The sequence below is a fragment of the Tachypleus tridentatus genome, chromosome 2, assembly GCF_004210375.1.
Source record: "Tachypleus tridentatus isolate NWPU-2018 chromosome 2, ASM421037v1, whole genome shotgun sequence".
Lineage (NCBI taxonomy): Eukaryota > Metazoa > Arthropoda > Merostomata > Xiphosura > Limulidae > Tachypleus > Tachypleus tridentatus.
The window spans coordinates 84143313-84159708 of NC_134826.1; the positions used below are offsets into that span (position 1 = coordinate 84143313).

The window sequence follows — 16396 nt, forward strand, 5'->3', positions numbered from 1 at the left end:
ATTAGTTGTGTAAAGTCAGTAGGGATTGTGAAACCATAACAACAGTTGCTAAGACTTACAGAAAAGGAAAAGCAAAAATACGAGATTACATGGTAAATAAATTACATTTATTTTATAATAATATGAGAAAGTATAATTAGAATAAGATTCACATTTATATAGGAAGGTATACAGATTAAATGTATTTATTTTTTAAGCCTTTATAATGCACTCAATTTATTCATGAACTGTATTATATGTTTGTACGTTTTGAATGTATTTGTATTTGGAAGGAGGGAAAACTATAATAATCCAGCAAAACGAAATTTATACTGGAAAACCTCTTGTCTTAATATCAAAGACAAAATTGTACAAACTTATACCAGTTGTCAGGAACAAAAGATATAATTTGTAAAACAAAAACTCAAAAACTCTGGTAATAGTTACCAAAATCTGTGGTTAACTACTATGCAAGTAATTGGTTGCGAGCAGTAAATAGTGGTAATGTATTAGACATTGTGGTTCCTAGCATCTCAGTCCTAATTTCTAATTATCTTTATTAAAGTTTTCTCTTTTACGTCCGCGTTATTCGGATTTGGTTGTGGTTTCATATAACTTAAACTTCATAAAATTGTTTTGGTTTTAATAATAATTAAGCTAATCAGATTTTGAAAATGATATTTATTATTTTTTTATTGTGTAAAATCTTTTTACAAATTTGGAAAAAAAAAAACTCTTAGATGAAATTATTATTTCTTTTATGACAGCGATGGCCAAGCGCGTAAGGCGTGCCACTCGTAATCCGATGGTCGCGGGTTCGCGCCCGCGTCGCACCAAACATGCTCGCCCTCCCAGCCGTGGGGGCGTATAATGTTACGGTCAATCCCACTATTCGTTGGTAAAAGAGTAGCCCAAGAGTTGGCGGTGGGTGGTGATGACTAGCTGCCTTCCCTCTAGTCTTACACTGCTAAATTAGGGACGGCTAGCACAGATAGCCCTCGAGTAGCTTTGTGCGAAATTACAAAAAACAAACAAACTTTATGACAGCGAACATTTTTTTATTATTATATTTGTTAAAAAAATACAAACAAATTCAAGAAAATGGAAGAACATTGATGTCAAACATACATGTATCCTCATTCATCCTGGTTTGTTTTGTGTGAAATCTATCATTTTAATAAATATAAAAACTAAGTGTTGTAGCCTTTCTTTTATGTATTGCGTTATGATGTTTTGTGAAAAAATCTGCACGTGGTGGAGAAAAATGGAATTACTGTAGAGCTTGAAAAAATCTTAAGACAATAAAACCATCGCAGGCCTGTGTAATATTCATTTTAAGGTACTGTTACACAATGGAATATATTGAAAACACAAATATTTACGCATATAAAAAATCAACACTGATAGAAACGTATCAATAATAAACACTTTGTTAAATAGGAAGGCAAAATTCCCAATTTTTATCATTTCGAATTAGTTACAAATTTAGTAAGAAAGTAAAATACGTAAAAATATTAAATATCGTTTTAAAACATTAATTTATTGTTACATAAAATATCATAAACTATTGCTCTCAGTTTATATAAATTTTGTATAAAATGCTTCGTTTGATATTTTCTATGTTACGTATTTATTATTATTATTTTTTCGTTCGTAGCATTATTAGGTGTCACTCTCCTTTCAGTCGTATTAGCTGGATTTTGCGTGGTAACTTCAATAATTCTTATCGTTGGAGTCTGTGTGGTAAGTTTACTTGGATTCACTTTTCAAGATTATTACAGCAAATAATAGATTACAAGCAAACCTTAGTGGTGTGTTTTGTTTCTTTTTACGCATTTTAGACAGAAACTGTACTCAATTTTTTTTCTTCTTGTGTTTTTATAACAGAAGGTTTGTATGTTGGTTTGAAGTCGAGCACAACGCTACACAATATATTTATGCTCTGTCCACCACAGGTATCGAAACCAGGCTTTTAGTGTTGTATTGTTTGTTTGTTTTTTTATTTCGCGCAAAGCTACTCGAGGGCTATCTGCGCTAGCCGTCCCTAATTTAGCAGTGTAAGACTAGAGAGAAGGCAACTAGTCATCACCACCCATTGCCAATTCTTGGACGACTCTTTTACAAAAAAATAGTGGGATTGACTGAAACATTATAACGCCCCCACCCACGGCTGAAAGGGCGAGCATGTTTGGTGCGACCGGAATTCGAACTCGCGACCCTCAGATTACGAGTCGAACGCCTTACCCCACCTGACCATGCCGGGCCTCTAGTGTTGTAAGTCCACAGACACACCACTGTGCTACTAGATGGCGACAAGGAAGAAAATAACGTTAATAATGGAGCATTTTAGGTATATTGATTGGTAAACATGAAATAAGAAATAACAAATCTGATGTACGTCTTGTGTGTTTTTTTCTTGTATCGTCTATTCATGTCCTATTGATCTTCTGTGATGTTAATTTATGTCAAACGTTCCCATTTATCTACAAGGCACATCTTATCTCACAGAATTTAATGACTGGACTGAGTGAACCTTCGTGGATTCATGCTTGGAACAGGCCAATCCATAGGAACAGCAGTTTTCTACTGAAGAAACTCCATCATTCATCATTCATACTGACAAAGTCCCCACCGACGGTGATCTTGTCCATTCTGACATAAATGTATAGAATGTCAATCAACTTTGACCACTGTCAAAGAGGTATCACAGAGCACATTGAGGCTGTTAAAATATCATGGTTCGACAAGAGAATGCTAAAACCAACTTAACCATTGTGTTCAACTACAGTGTTAGGATAGCATCTGTACACTTTGACATGATAATCAGTGAAGTCAAAACAAAATCCAAAGAGCATTGGCGCCAAATCTTGGATAGTTCAATCCAGATGGTTCAGAACTTAATCTCGACGTGTTTTCTCTAACTTTGGGCCAACAAGATCGTAATGCACGACCAATATTCACTTATATTTTTTGCAACACATTGATATGATACTTTAAACATAGCTATAAGAAAAGAGAATCATGAAAGCCAGTGTTTAGTCTATGTGTTTAGTCTATGCTCGTTCTTGAGACACCATTTTGCCTTTCATACTAAGAAAACGATATATACCTATAACTTAGTCAACATGAACATACCATACATTCTACAGCTGTAACCTTGAGCAGTTATCCTTCAGTCATTGCTAAGTTAAAGGTAACCTTCATCCGTTATCAGATTAGGGAGTTTTTTAGCTATATCACAGCAATATATCTTTTCGAGATTTTACCAAGGGTACGTATCTTCTTTTGCTATCATAAGGGTTAAGCACCATCTTGAGCTTTATTTAGGGTTACATATCTTCTTCTACAGCCATGAAAGTTAAATATCTTTTTCAGACGCCATCGAGGTTTTTATTTCTTCTTTAAGCTTCAACCAAAGTTCTGCAGCTTCTCTATTTGTAATCTTGAACTTTCATGAACTTTATTTATTTCCTTAAGCTATCGTCCTAATCTGTTATCAGGGTCAGTTATGACATTCACTTATCATCAGGATCATATGTCATTTTAGCTACCATCAGCTTACATACGTCTTTCATCCATAATCAAGACTTCAAGTTGAGCAGTTACCTATTTTTAAGCCTTACTTAGGATACCTAGCTCCATGATGTTTGTACACCATGAAGTAATTTAAATGTAAGTGAGATTGGAACAAATATGATTTTATATTAAGGATAATAGAATGAAACATAATTATCATATTTATATTGTAATTCTCGATTGTATCTAAGCTTTGTTTAATTTTTGAACTTCAGGTTTTAGGACCTTTCATGACTCTTTCGAAAACTAATTTCCCTGTTTTCGTTTAAATTTCATAATGTGCTGTCAAAAATTCTGAGAGGAGTTTACCGAACTGTTTTATTTGAAGATAGGTTTTAATAAATAAGGAGCCATTTCAACTAATAATATAAATCACAATTCGAAAGACAATGTACGTTTGAACACTTACATAAGGGTTAAAGGGTTTTTCAGTGGTTTCAAGATTGTATTTAAGGGTTAAGTGAATTTTCAATGACTTCAGGATTGTGTTCACGGATTTAGTTAAAATTTGATATGAACGTGTAATGTATCACTTGAAATACGTTTGGGTTCATAAACTATTTTCACACTGGAGCTCACAAATAAGGGGTTGAGTTGACATTGGGTAATTCTGAGGATTAAATACAGAAAAGAACACATATCGCACAGTTATCTTGTTCATGAAATTTCACAATTTATTTACTAAAATATCTGTAATGTTAACAGAAGTAATTTCAGAATGTTGAAAGTCTAACTGTAGACGTGCTAGCATTAATTCCGTTATTGATAATAGAGACAAATGAAAAACATTTGAGTAAATGTTTGTGATATTAACAAATGATTTGTAATTCTAACTCAGCCTTTCGTGATTGAAAAAAGGTATTTAGTTAATTAATGGGGATTAATGGCTAATAATACAAACAACATGCTGCAACCATCAAATGGTGTAGAAGCTTTTTCCACTGTATAAAATTTCAAGATTTTCCAAAATAGAAACAAACAAACCAGTTGAAATACTTCTGGAATACATAACGGCTTCAGATTAACAGAGGCCTGGCATGGCCAGGCGGTTAAGGCACTCGACTCGTAACCTGAGGGTCGTGGGCTCGAATCCCTGTCACACCAAAACATGCTCGCCCTTCTAGCCGTGAGAACGTTATAATGTAACAGTCAATTCCACTATTCGTTGATAAAAGAGTAGCCCAAGAGTTGGCGGTGGATGGTAATGACTAGCTTTCTTTCCTCTTGTCTTACACTGCTAAATTAGGGGCGGCTAGCGCAGATAGCCCTCGTGTAGCTTTGCGAGAAACAAACAAACCAAACAAATTAACAGCGCCATCAATAATAGCTAATACTGCTAGCATTAACAATAACGACTTGCACTGATAGTCCAGTGTATTTTGGTACATTTTCATAAGTTGTATGGAAAGGGTAGTAAGAACATGAAATATGGCTAAAGAGTTACCTTAAAGCACCAATAAAACGTATCAGATGTGAAGACAAATAATACCAAATTATTTTTCCTATAATTCAAGATAGTGAAGAAAGAGTGCGAAATTTTAAAAATATTTTCGTAACAGTAAGTTCTCTACTAAATTTAATGCACAGACCTAATTGAAAACTTTGTAACTGGATTTCATAAAAAACGACGTATTTACTTTAATGATAAAAATCAGGAATGTGAGGGTGGAACGAAATACGTGTAAATGATGTCTCCTACATATAACAGAATGACGTAAGAAAGACGAAAAAAATCTGCTTACCAGACTTTAACAAAGCCGATAACTTCCAGAGAGTCAGAGGAAAACACGATAAGACCAGAAGCTATCAGTTCAAAGAGCTTTGGTCCTGAAAACAAAACACACTTTTAAAGTCCCAGGAAGTGGTATAAGATAGGAGTGCTGTCTTTTCCTGTTCACTTGAGAGCTTTTAGTGACGGTAATGGAAAAAGAGAACACCCTACTGAACGAAACTCGAGGCACAAGTCCTTCTCTCTGAAAGTTAACAATACAAAACCGAAACAAGTAGAAAATATTGTATTTAGAGTCAATGAAACATACGTTCTTGAAAGTTTCAAAAACGACACCTATCGGAAGAAGACTGTGAAATGTATTAATTTTTATTTTCATGCATTAAGTTAAAAGATAAAAAAAGATCTTTGTCTGGTATCAAAATTATTTCGTAAAAACCCGTATTATGTTTTCTATTGCTGTTTATAAGTTTATACTTATAAAAATACGCAAGAGACTCCGATATAACCAGGTGGTTAGGGCGCTCGACTAGTAATCTGAGGTCGCGGGTTTGAATCACCCGTCCAAACCAAACATGTTCGCCTTTTCAGCTGTGGGGCGTTAGAAAATGATGGTCAATTCCACTATTCGTTGGTAAAAGAGTAGCCCAATAGTTATGATGGTGATGACTAGCTATATTTACAGCATGGCAAAATGGTTGTGGCACTCGACTCGTAATTCGAGGGTCGCAGTTTTGAATTCCCGTCGCACCAAACATGCTCGCTCTTTCAGCCCAGCCGTGGGGGCGTTATAATTTGACGGCCAATCCCACTATTCGTTGGTAAAAGAGTAGCCTAAGAGTTGGGGGTAGGTATTGATGACTAGCTGCCTTCCCTCTAGTCTTACACTGCTAAATTAGGGACGGCTAGCGCAGATAGCCCTCGTGTGGCTTTGCGCGAAATTCAAACCAAACAATCAAATATACCAGTGGTTATATATAATATTCAGTTGTCTATAAAAAAACAATAATATATGAATCAGTGTGGAACTCACAAACCTGAATTTTTTATCCAGTTATTAAGTCATTATAATTTTTTTTATAAATTCTGTTTATTAATGATAAATAATTTTTGACTTATTAAAAATTCTTGTAACTTAAAATATTGTTGCAAGATGCTGATGATTTAATGTTTATGCTAACAGTAAAATATGATTAAGTTCTTTCTGAATCTTTTTATCTACAATGCTCACGGCAGGACAGTAAAGGCATGCTACTTCCATGGGTTACTACCGTATCCTGCACCACAGCAATAGATATCGTTCTCTCAGTGTACCTATTGAAAGACGTAGTAAGTATATAGATAAGTACATAGTTAAATGGTTAGTTTTATCTACAACATTAACGGCAGGACAGTAAAGGGATGCAACTTCCGTGGGTTACTACCGTGTCCTGCACCACAGCAATAGATATCGTTCTCTTTGTGTACCTATTGAAAGACGTAGTAAGTATATAGGTAAGTACATACTTACGTATGGAGATATATAGTTGAAATACCTGTTAATAAATTAAAGTTTTTCAAAAACTAAAGTTATAATATTAACATTTTATTTAAAGGACTACCAGTATAAAACATAGAAATAGTCAGGTGGTTAAGGCACTCGACTTTTAATTTGAGGGCCACAGGTTTGAATCCCCGTCACACCAAACATGCTAGCTCTTTCAGCCGTGAGGGCGTTATAATGTGACGGTCAATGCGTTTATACTAAAATAATCACTTTAATGGAATATAACCTGACATCTGTTTGTACTGAAATAATCGCTTTAATGGAATACAATCTGACATTTGTTTATACTAAGAATCACTTTAGTGGAATACAACGTGACATATGTTTAAACTGAAAAAAATCGCTTTAGTGGAACACAATCTTACAATTGTTTGGTGTCATGTTCTGAAACAAACACACCGCTTCAATGAGAGTTCAACAACAACAACAATTTGTTCATACTAACAACACTTAGAAACATTCAACATTTAGCAAGATATAGTTAATAAATAAGTGTCTGGTAGGACTTCACACCAGTATTAATAAAAAAATACTAAATATTAATAAATTAATAATTATGTAATCAGGGTAGAAACAAGAAAGAAAAAAAATCTAATTTAAACAGAAACAAAAACAAGTACAATATTCCAACAATAACTTTCGGTATCAATAACTATATCAATGAAGATATCGCGTAAGAAACAACAATGTAGTTTTCATTACCACATTTTCCTCCAGTCTTGCGCTACTAAATTAGGGACAACTAGTACAGATAACCTTGAGTATCTCTGCGCATAATTCAAAACAAATCAAGTTAATGACTTTTCTACTACTTTTGTTCTACTTTAATGTTGTTTTAAAAGCCAGACAAACTGTTTATATTTGCTATTTTTCACGCTAAAAGGACGTGAATATGTGTCTTAATATAAGGTTTGGTTTATTTTTGAATTTTGCACAAACCTACGCGAGGGCTATCTGCGCAAGGCGCCCCTAATTTAGCAGCGTAGGACTAGAAGGAAGGCAGCTAGACACCACCACCCACCGCCAATACTTGGGCTACTCTTTTACCAACGAATAATGGGATTGAACGTCACATTATAGCACCTCCACGGCTGAAAGGATAAGGGACGCGACGGGGATTTGAACCTGCAACTGTCAGAGGACGAGTCGAGTGCCTTAACCATTTAGCTATGCGGTGTTTGGATCTATGTGAAAGTCCATATACTCTAAGGACTATGTCACTCACATAGCTTTTATTTAAACTAGATGTATATTTAGTTTTTTAATAAATAACATAGTTGAGGAATAAAAAAAACAACTAAAACATGTCCGACAAGGATTTGGAATTCGAGTGTTTGTTTTGTAATATATATTTTGTATTGTTATATAATGCATATGTTTATAAATAAGTGTTTTTGTGCCTAAACATTATTTTAAACCCATAACAAAAGCTTAAGAATAATTATTATGAACCAGACTTAAATAGCTCCTTATTAATCTAAAGAACTGTGACTGACATTTATGTGACATGGAGTGACAATACCGTATAAATACGTCACTCAAAAATGAGTGACGAGGGAGCGAACTTATTAATTAATGTCATGTAACTGTTTTAATTTTACTACAATCCATTTTACCGTAAGATCTCTCCTCCCAAAGGACAAGAACTGACTATATAGAGATCCTTTTTGTAAACAGACAATGTTGTTTTAGAGTATACGATTTTAATTCTGGAACTCTGTATACTACTAACAACTGCGATTATCTCCTGACAGTGGCACAACGATAAGTTTGAAAACCCGTGGTTAGCACAGCACTGGTGTAGCTCTGCGCTTATCTCCTGACAGTGGCACAACGATAAGTTTGAAAACCCGTGGTTAGCACAGCACTGGTGTAGCTCTGCGATTATCTCCTGACAGTGGCACAACGATAAGTTTGAAAACCCGTGGTTAGCACAGCACTGGTGTAGCTCTGCGCTTAACTATTTTCCCAATTGTTTTTAGAAATTCGAGAAAGAATGTTTAACACTCCTACGAAAATTGGGGCCTAATAGGCCACAGAGCAACTTGAAAGGTTATTAATATTAGGCTAATAATTTTGTATTTAAATGAAATTGCCATTAACTGACCCTATCCCTTTATATTTTAAGGAGCAATAATATTTTGACTTTTCAGACATTTGCGAAATAATATTTAATTTTTTTTTTAAAACATCCACTAAGGGTATTTTGGGGCCTATTAGGCCCCAGATCAAAAAACATAAAAATGACTTTATTTATTTCCTGAATAATTCTAGAACAGGCCTGGGCAACCGAAAAAAGCAAATTATAGTAAAAATATGTTAATTTTACAACTTCTTTTCAAAAGATGGATATTTAGGATAATAACTCTACTCCAACAATAACTTTAGACGGTCCTGATTATTGCCTAGTTTGCCCACGCCTGTTCTAGAACATTCTAGAAACTTTACAGAAGTATTTAGAACAATCTAGAATATTCTTGAAGCTTCTAGAATATTCTAGAAGAATCCACAAATCCTATATATGTAGGAGCTGAAATCTTCAAATCGTGTCAAAAATGATATCTCTTGATGAAGCTGTACATTTACTGACAAAACCATCCAACGATGAAAGTGAACATGATAATGTCGAAGACTATTCTGAAAGTTGTGATGATGATCCTTCTGAAGCCGAAAATGATGAACAAATCGCGCCGTACTCTTCTGAAAGTGAAGAAAGTAATCAAGAAGATCTTACTACGATGCCAGTGAACGAACTTTTGTCCAAAGATAAGAATTTTAGTTATTCAATAACACCTTCAAGGATCAACAGGAGAACCGCAGCTCTCAATATATTCAATAGGAACCCAGGCATTACAAGGCAAGCTGCTCTAAGAGTCTCTACACCATTCGAAACATTCAAAATTTTCATTTCTGATAATATGATGGAACAGATCATTCACTCAACAAACACCGTCATGAAAGAACCAATTTTTTGAAGAAGACCTCTGGAAATGGATCGCAGCTAATCTTTTCCTTGGAATAAGCAAATCCAAAAATGCATCGATAGACGAAATGTTTTCAACCGAATTCGGTTTTCCATTTTTGTGAAAACTGATTACACAAGACAAATTCAAAAAAATGTGCTCAAAAATCAGATTTGACATCCACTCTCAAAGAAATAGAGAAATCAAAGATGTCGCCATCTCTGAAGTCTGGAATTTTTTCATTGAAAATTGCAAAAACAGTTACAACCCAAGCGAATACCTGACAGTGGATGAACAACTATGTAACTTCAAAGGAAGAGTTGGCTTCAGAACATACATTCCGACAAAGCCAGGCAAATACGGAATAAAGATTTGGTGCCTAACAGATGCAAATACAAGTTACCTTCTCAACGCTCAAATTTATACTGGAAAGGTTGGAAATACGACAGAAACAAATCAAGGAGAAAGAATAGTCAGAGAACTGAGTCAGCCATTTCTTGGAAAAGGAAGGACAATAACGACAGATAATTTCTTCACAACAATGACACTTGCCAAGTACCTACGAACAAAAAGAACAGGACTTGTTGGAACCATACGGAAATCAAGAACCTTCCTGCCTCCTGAAATAAATGCAAAATCTAGAGAGTTATCACCAAAGTTTTTCTACCATGACGACATCACTCTTCTCAGGCACTCAGACAAACCAGGAAAATATGTGCTACTACTGAGTTCTCAGCATCAGTCTGGTGAAGTAGAAGAGAATGGAAAGCCCGAAATCGTCAATCTTTACAATGCAACGAAGGCAGGTGTCGACACTCTCGATCAACTGGTGAGATATTATACAACAAAGAGGCGATCAAAGCACTGGTCAGTCTGCATATTCTTTAACATTCTAGATCTTGCTGCGTACAATGCTTTCGTTCTATACTCGACAAAACATCCAGAATTTCTTCGTCAACATAAATCAAGAGCCAGAAGAGAATTTATACGGCAATTGGTGCTTGAAATCAAAGAAATTTACTGCAAAGATAATGACAAAACAACCTCATGTGAACCATCTGCAAAGAGGGCAAAAAGAGGACGATGCCATTTGTGCAGCAGATCAAAAGATAGACAGTCGAAAATTGTTTGCCCAAATTGTAAAAAAAATGTTTGTCACAGCCATTCTAAAGTTGTTTGTAATGAATGTTGCTAAATCACTGTGTTTCTATTGGAAAAATATATGGGGCCTGATAGGCCCCAAAATCACTTTAGTGGATGTAAATATTTTTTTCGTAGGAGTGTTAAAAAACGTTATTTTTTACAGGAAGCTGGAAAGATAGAATATTCTGTAGATGATTAATTATCCAACTTGGATCCATTTCGGGTAAAAAACAACAACAAGTAAATTCAATATGTGAGGTTTGTATCCTTACAAACCTTTTTCTCTCAGTTCTTTGCGCAACAGGAAGTGAGGATTTTCGATGTACTCTAGGCCTTACATTATATTAGTGATTGATAAATGGAATGTATCTCCCAGATATTTATCGGATTAATGGAATGCTGTTCAAAACGAGCTGATTTGAAAACTAACAGTCCTCCTGGTGGAACATTGGTAAATCTTTGAATTTTGACTGTTAAATTAGGGGCTCGATTCCTCTCGTGGAACACAGCAGATAACCCGTTGAGGCTTTGGTAAAAGGCTTACAAACACTCGAAACTAATGAACAAAGAAATCTCTTGAGGAGGGCTTTATCGATATTAACTGCAGCAGGGTTAATCAGGGTTAAATAGATTTACTCTTACTTTACGAATCACTAAAATCAGTTCCATTACAGTGAAACAGATGATTTATTTCGGTATAATATTTTTGTTAGGTTACTTTGTTTGTTTGTAGTTAAGTACATTGCTACATAATAGGCTATCTGTGCTTTGCTCACTATGGTTCTTAACGTTTTAAGTCCACAGACATACCACTATGTTACTGGGATACGGTAATCGCAGTACTTGTGGTATATAGAGATACAGAAATGAAATCATACACACTAAAACAACATTGTTTGTTTACAATATAGTAACGTTGCCATATTATATAGAGGCCCGGCATGACCAGGTGGTTAAGGCACTCTACTGGTAATCTGAGGGTCGTGAGTTCGAATTCCCGTCACACCAAACATGCTCGCCCTTTCAGCCATTGGTGTGATATAATGTCACGGTAAATTCCACTATTCGTTGGTAAAAGAGTAGCCCAAGAGTTGGCGGTATTTAAAAGCAAATTTAAAAGCAAACAAACCATATTATACAACATAGGGCGTAGTTATTATTAGAGCATAATGGTACAAAATTAAAATATGACATGCTTGTCTATTGTACAAAACCGTTGTTATATAATCTAAAATTAAGTGTGGTTATTATCAATGTGTAGTGATACAAAGATAAAATATCACATTTATTACAACAAAATAGTTTTTAACAGTAGGCGATTATCACATCTTTTAATGTTTGTAAAGAGGTGACAACTTTTAAGTTGAAAATCAATTATTATCGTGAGAAGATCGATTCCAATATGTAAAGTGTTTGAATGTATCAATAAAAGTGTTAATACCCACACCAGCCGTTAGGAGATACATTTTCATTTCAGGTGGGTTTCTCGTCATCAAGAATCAAGTGTTTGAATATTGTAGTTTTCAAAGGAAATGTTTATTCTTTAGAGTTATAGTTGTTCTGTAGTTAAAAGCATTATCTTACATGTTTTGTGTGGTTAACAAATAACCCGAACTGCCAGCTATAAAATTAATATTTCTTATTTATGCATTTTACTTGGTTTAATTTAGAAAAGGAGAACTTATGAAAATATTTTCAGAAACCTGATATAGTTTTTACGTTTTGGAGCCTTTTTTACTTTACTAGATGCTTTTAATTTGGAATTTCAAAGCGATAAAGTGAAATAAACTTGTATGAATATGACAGGTTTTGGTAATGATGTTTCTTTCTACCATTTTATTTGTTTTGAATTTTACACAAAGCTACTCGAGGGTTATCTTGTGCTAGCCGTCCCTAATTTAGCAGTGTAAGACTAGAGGGTAGGCAGCTAGTCATCACCACCCACTGCCAACTCTTTTACTAACGAATAGTGAGATTGTTCGAAACATTATAACGCCCCCACGGCTGAAAGGGCGAGCATGTTTGGTGTGACAGTGATTCGAACCCGTGACCCGACCATTCTGTTGGCTCCCAGTGGTATATCGGAATGTCTGCAGACTTAAAATGCTAGAAACCAGGCTTTGGTTGGAGTTGAGATAGCTTATGATGTATTTTTGTCGTTAATTACAAATAAACAAATATATTGTTCAAATAACTATCTAATATTCAGATAACTTATACTGTAATAAAATTATATATTCGTTTAATCTTCGGAGATTTTGATTAATGTGCATTTTAAGTCGGTTTTTTGTTCTGTGATGTTTTAACAGAAAGGTAAACAATCGGCTATTTGCACTCTGTTTAAATCGAACTCCGGATTTTAGCATTGTAAATTCATGGAGTTACTGCTTTAAATAAAAATAACTTAATGGCTCTAGTATTAAGACATACTGAAAGTAGAAATACCTTTATTTATCGGAGTTTACAAATAAAAATATCTTGCTGGTTATTTCATTAAGATGTTCCTGAACTACATAGCCGTCGAATTATCAGTTTTCAATTGTGAATGGTTTAACCGTTATTTTGTTATTTTAGGTTGAAATGCCTTACATTGGGGGCCTTTTTATCATCGATTCTTTGCTTGCTTGCTTGAACGTAAGTGGTATTTCTGATGATTTAACAAAAATGATTTTTTGTGTGTGTTTGTGTTGAGCAAAACTATACACAATAGTTATCTGTGCTGTGCCCGTCACGGGTGAGAAAAGCCAAAACTGTGGATGCTTGTTATACATGTGTATAATAAAATACGTATTACGCGCCATCTAGTGATCATTTAAAATGTTCAGTTTTCAGTTTAATGTATTTCGTGATGAACCTAAGATGAAATTAGTTTTTCGTTTATTTGCTTTTGTCATAATTTTTGTTTTCAAAGTATATTCGTACAATCTTTAAAAATACTCTAGCCATAACTATTAGTTTCTTTATTCGTTACTTCAGGTGTACAGTGTACTTTGTGTGGTTTCTCAGTATCAGGAATATCGGGCAGGAAGAGGTCGTCCAGAGGACAACTGCTGATGTGATATTGATTTATATAAGCATGTAGATCTACCTGTGATAATATCTTTTTTTAAATATTTGGAGTAATACTTTGAAATTTTGAAGTTAGTTAGTACAATATAGTAAATATTGAAATTATAAATCGACGCATTTCTTTTCAATAAAAATTTGGCAGAAAAACCGTAAGTTATCTCTGCTGTTTACTTTTGTAGCTATGTTACCATGTTATTGAAACACGGTAGTGCATACTATTGTTACTAGATGGCAGCACACTAGAATTTAGTTAAATAAAAAGTATTTTCATATCACAAGAATATTACTTATTTTACAAGGACATGTTTTATGTATGTATATACAGATTTATATTCTAATACTATATCAACTTCTGTCTTACTTATTAAAAGATTCGCGTCAGTTTATTTCTTTCAAAAATATAATTTAAGAACCTTTGTTATTTCGATACGATATCACGTAATCAGAAAATATTTGTTAGAGAAGTAGGTACACGTGACCTTTTTTTTTTTACATTTAAAATCAACTATAAGTGATAATTGTGCCTTAATTTTAGGGTCTATATTTTCAAACATTGAATATTAATTACATAATTAATTAAAAAATACGCATGGTTAATACTCACAATATTAATGTTTAAATTTTCACTGTGTCTGTCGAAATATAAAACTTATGTATGCAACTTAGTTAATAAATCAATATTCTCAAATCACTGTGTTCTTCGATATATGTAGGCCTTTATTTAACTTAATTAAACTTGAATGTACAATGAAATATTGATTTTAATAAGGTTATTATTCTGCTTAAGATTTTCAAAGTAAGTTAAACTTTTTTCCTTCCTTTCATAATTTTGAAAGTCTGAGAAACTATAAAAGAACTAATTAACATTGATATTACTTGAGTTCTTTTACAGCCCTTTATCTACTTTCACAGCGAATCACACATTTACAAGAATACATCCATTTCAGTTTGTTTAAGGAAGATATTAGATAACACGCGACTTAGAACAAAAGTGTCTTTTACTAAAGCACCTATTAGCCTGTTACTTTCCGTGTAATAATGAAGGAAAATGTGAACGCACAAGCCCATAGATTGTATTACGGTATCTTAACTTCTTCATCGACTATATGATTACGATTCGTACATTTTCATAGGAGGAGAATGTTTGTTCCAGATACACGTAATAACATGTTTTACTATATATATGTATGTAATAAAAAGTTGTATTAAAGGTAAGTGACATCATTTGTTTTCTTTCTATAGAAGGATATCTAATATTAAGCTTAACGGGCGTATTTTTTTATTATGATTATTTTGAAAACAATAGTCCAAATGATATCGATGTGACATCTGTACACAAAAAGACGAAACTGGATGTTTTATCATTTCAATTGTTTGTTTGTTTTTTAAAATTCGCACAATGCTACTCGATGGCTATCTGTGCTAACTAATTTAGCAGTGTAAGACTAGAGGGAAGGCAGTTAGTCATCACCACCCACCGCCAACTCTTGGGCTATTCCTTTACCAACCAATAGTGGGATTGACTGTCACATTATAACGCCCTCACGGCTGAAAGGGTAAGCATGTTTGGTGCGACGGGGATGCGAACCCGCGACCCTCAGATTACGAGTCACACGCCTTAACACGCTCGGCCATGCCGGGCTTTATCATTTCACGTATTATTGTATTAAGACACAAGTATGTAAAGTTTAATTGTGGTTCTTCAACACGAATTTATTATGTATGAGGATCTTGACTAAACGTTTAAGAGTCGGATGGGATACAATGGCTGATCTGCAGGGATGTAGATCAGAGGATCCATGGATAGAGTCCCGTTTTCACTAAAAACAAATGACGCTTCACATTTGGGGTCGTGATTGAGATTTCTTATAAAAGTGACAGTCAAATCTCACTATTAGATTATAGTAGTCCAAATGTTTGTTTTTAGTTTAGTATAGAGCTGCACAATTTGTATCGAAACCCGATGTCTAGCGTCGTAAGTCCGCAGACATACCGTTGTGCCTCTGGAGTGAGGTCCCCAAATGGTTTGAAGAGAGTTCTATTGACTAGCTGTCTTCCCCATAGTTTATCGTATCAAAAATAGATTACAGTAATCGAGATAACTCTAGTTTAGCTTTGGGTTAATATCGTAAACAGAATAAACTAAACTAGATCAGTTTAAATGCGTGTTTATTTCGTCTGTTGTTTCTTCTTGAGCACTCTGTTTAATCTCTCACAAAGTAAAACCAATTATTTATTGTTTATTGTATTTCAGAAATAATTAGCACGTAAATCAAGGCTTTCCTGTTACTTATTAGCGGGGCCTCAGCATGGCCACGTGGTTTAGGTGCTCGACTAGTAATCTAAGGATCGCTGGTTCGAATCCCCGTCGCACCAAACATGTTCGTCCTT

The 16396-nt window shown here is 34.4% G+C and overlaps 1 protein-coding gene across 1 annotated transcript in view; it reads left to right on the forward strand.

Moving 5' to 3' along the window:
- Nucleotides 1–14505, forward strand: part of LOC143236081 (uncharacterized) — a 75452-nt gene extending 60947 nt beyond the window's left edge. The window contains exons 3-6 of the mRNA XM_076474351.1: nt 1637–1722; nt 6521–6613; nt 13511–13570; nt 13913–14505. Of these exons, the coding sequence (XP_076330466.1) occupies nt 1637–1722; nt 6521–6613; nt 13511–13570; nt 13913–13990 (317 nt within the window). The 3' untranslated portion in view covers nt 13991–14505. The remainder of the gene's footprint in view (nt 1–1636; nt 1723–6520; nt 6614–13510; nt 13571–13912) is intronic.
- Nucleotides 14506–16396: the final 1891 nt, after the last annotated feature.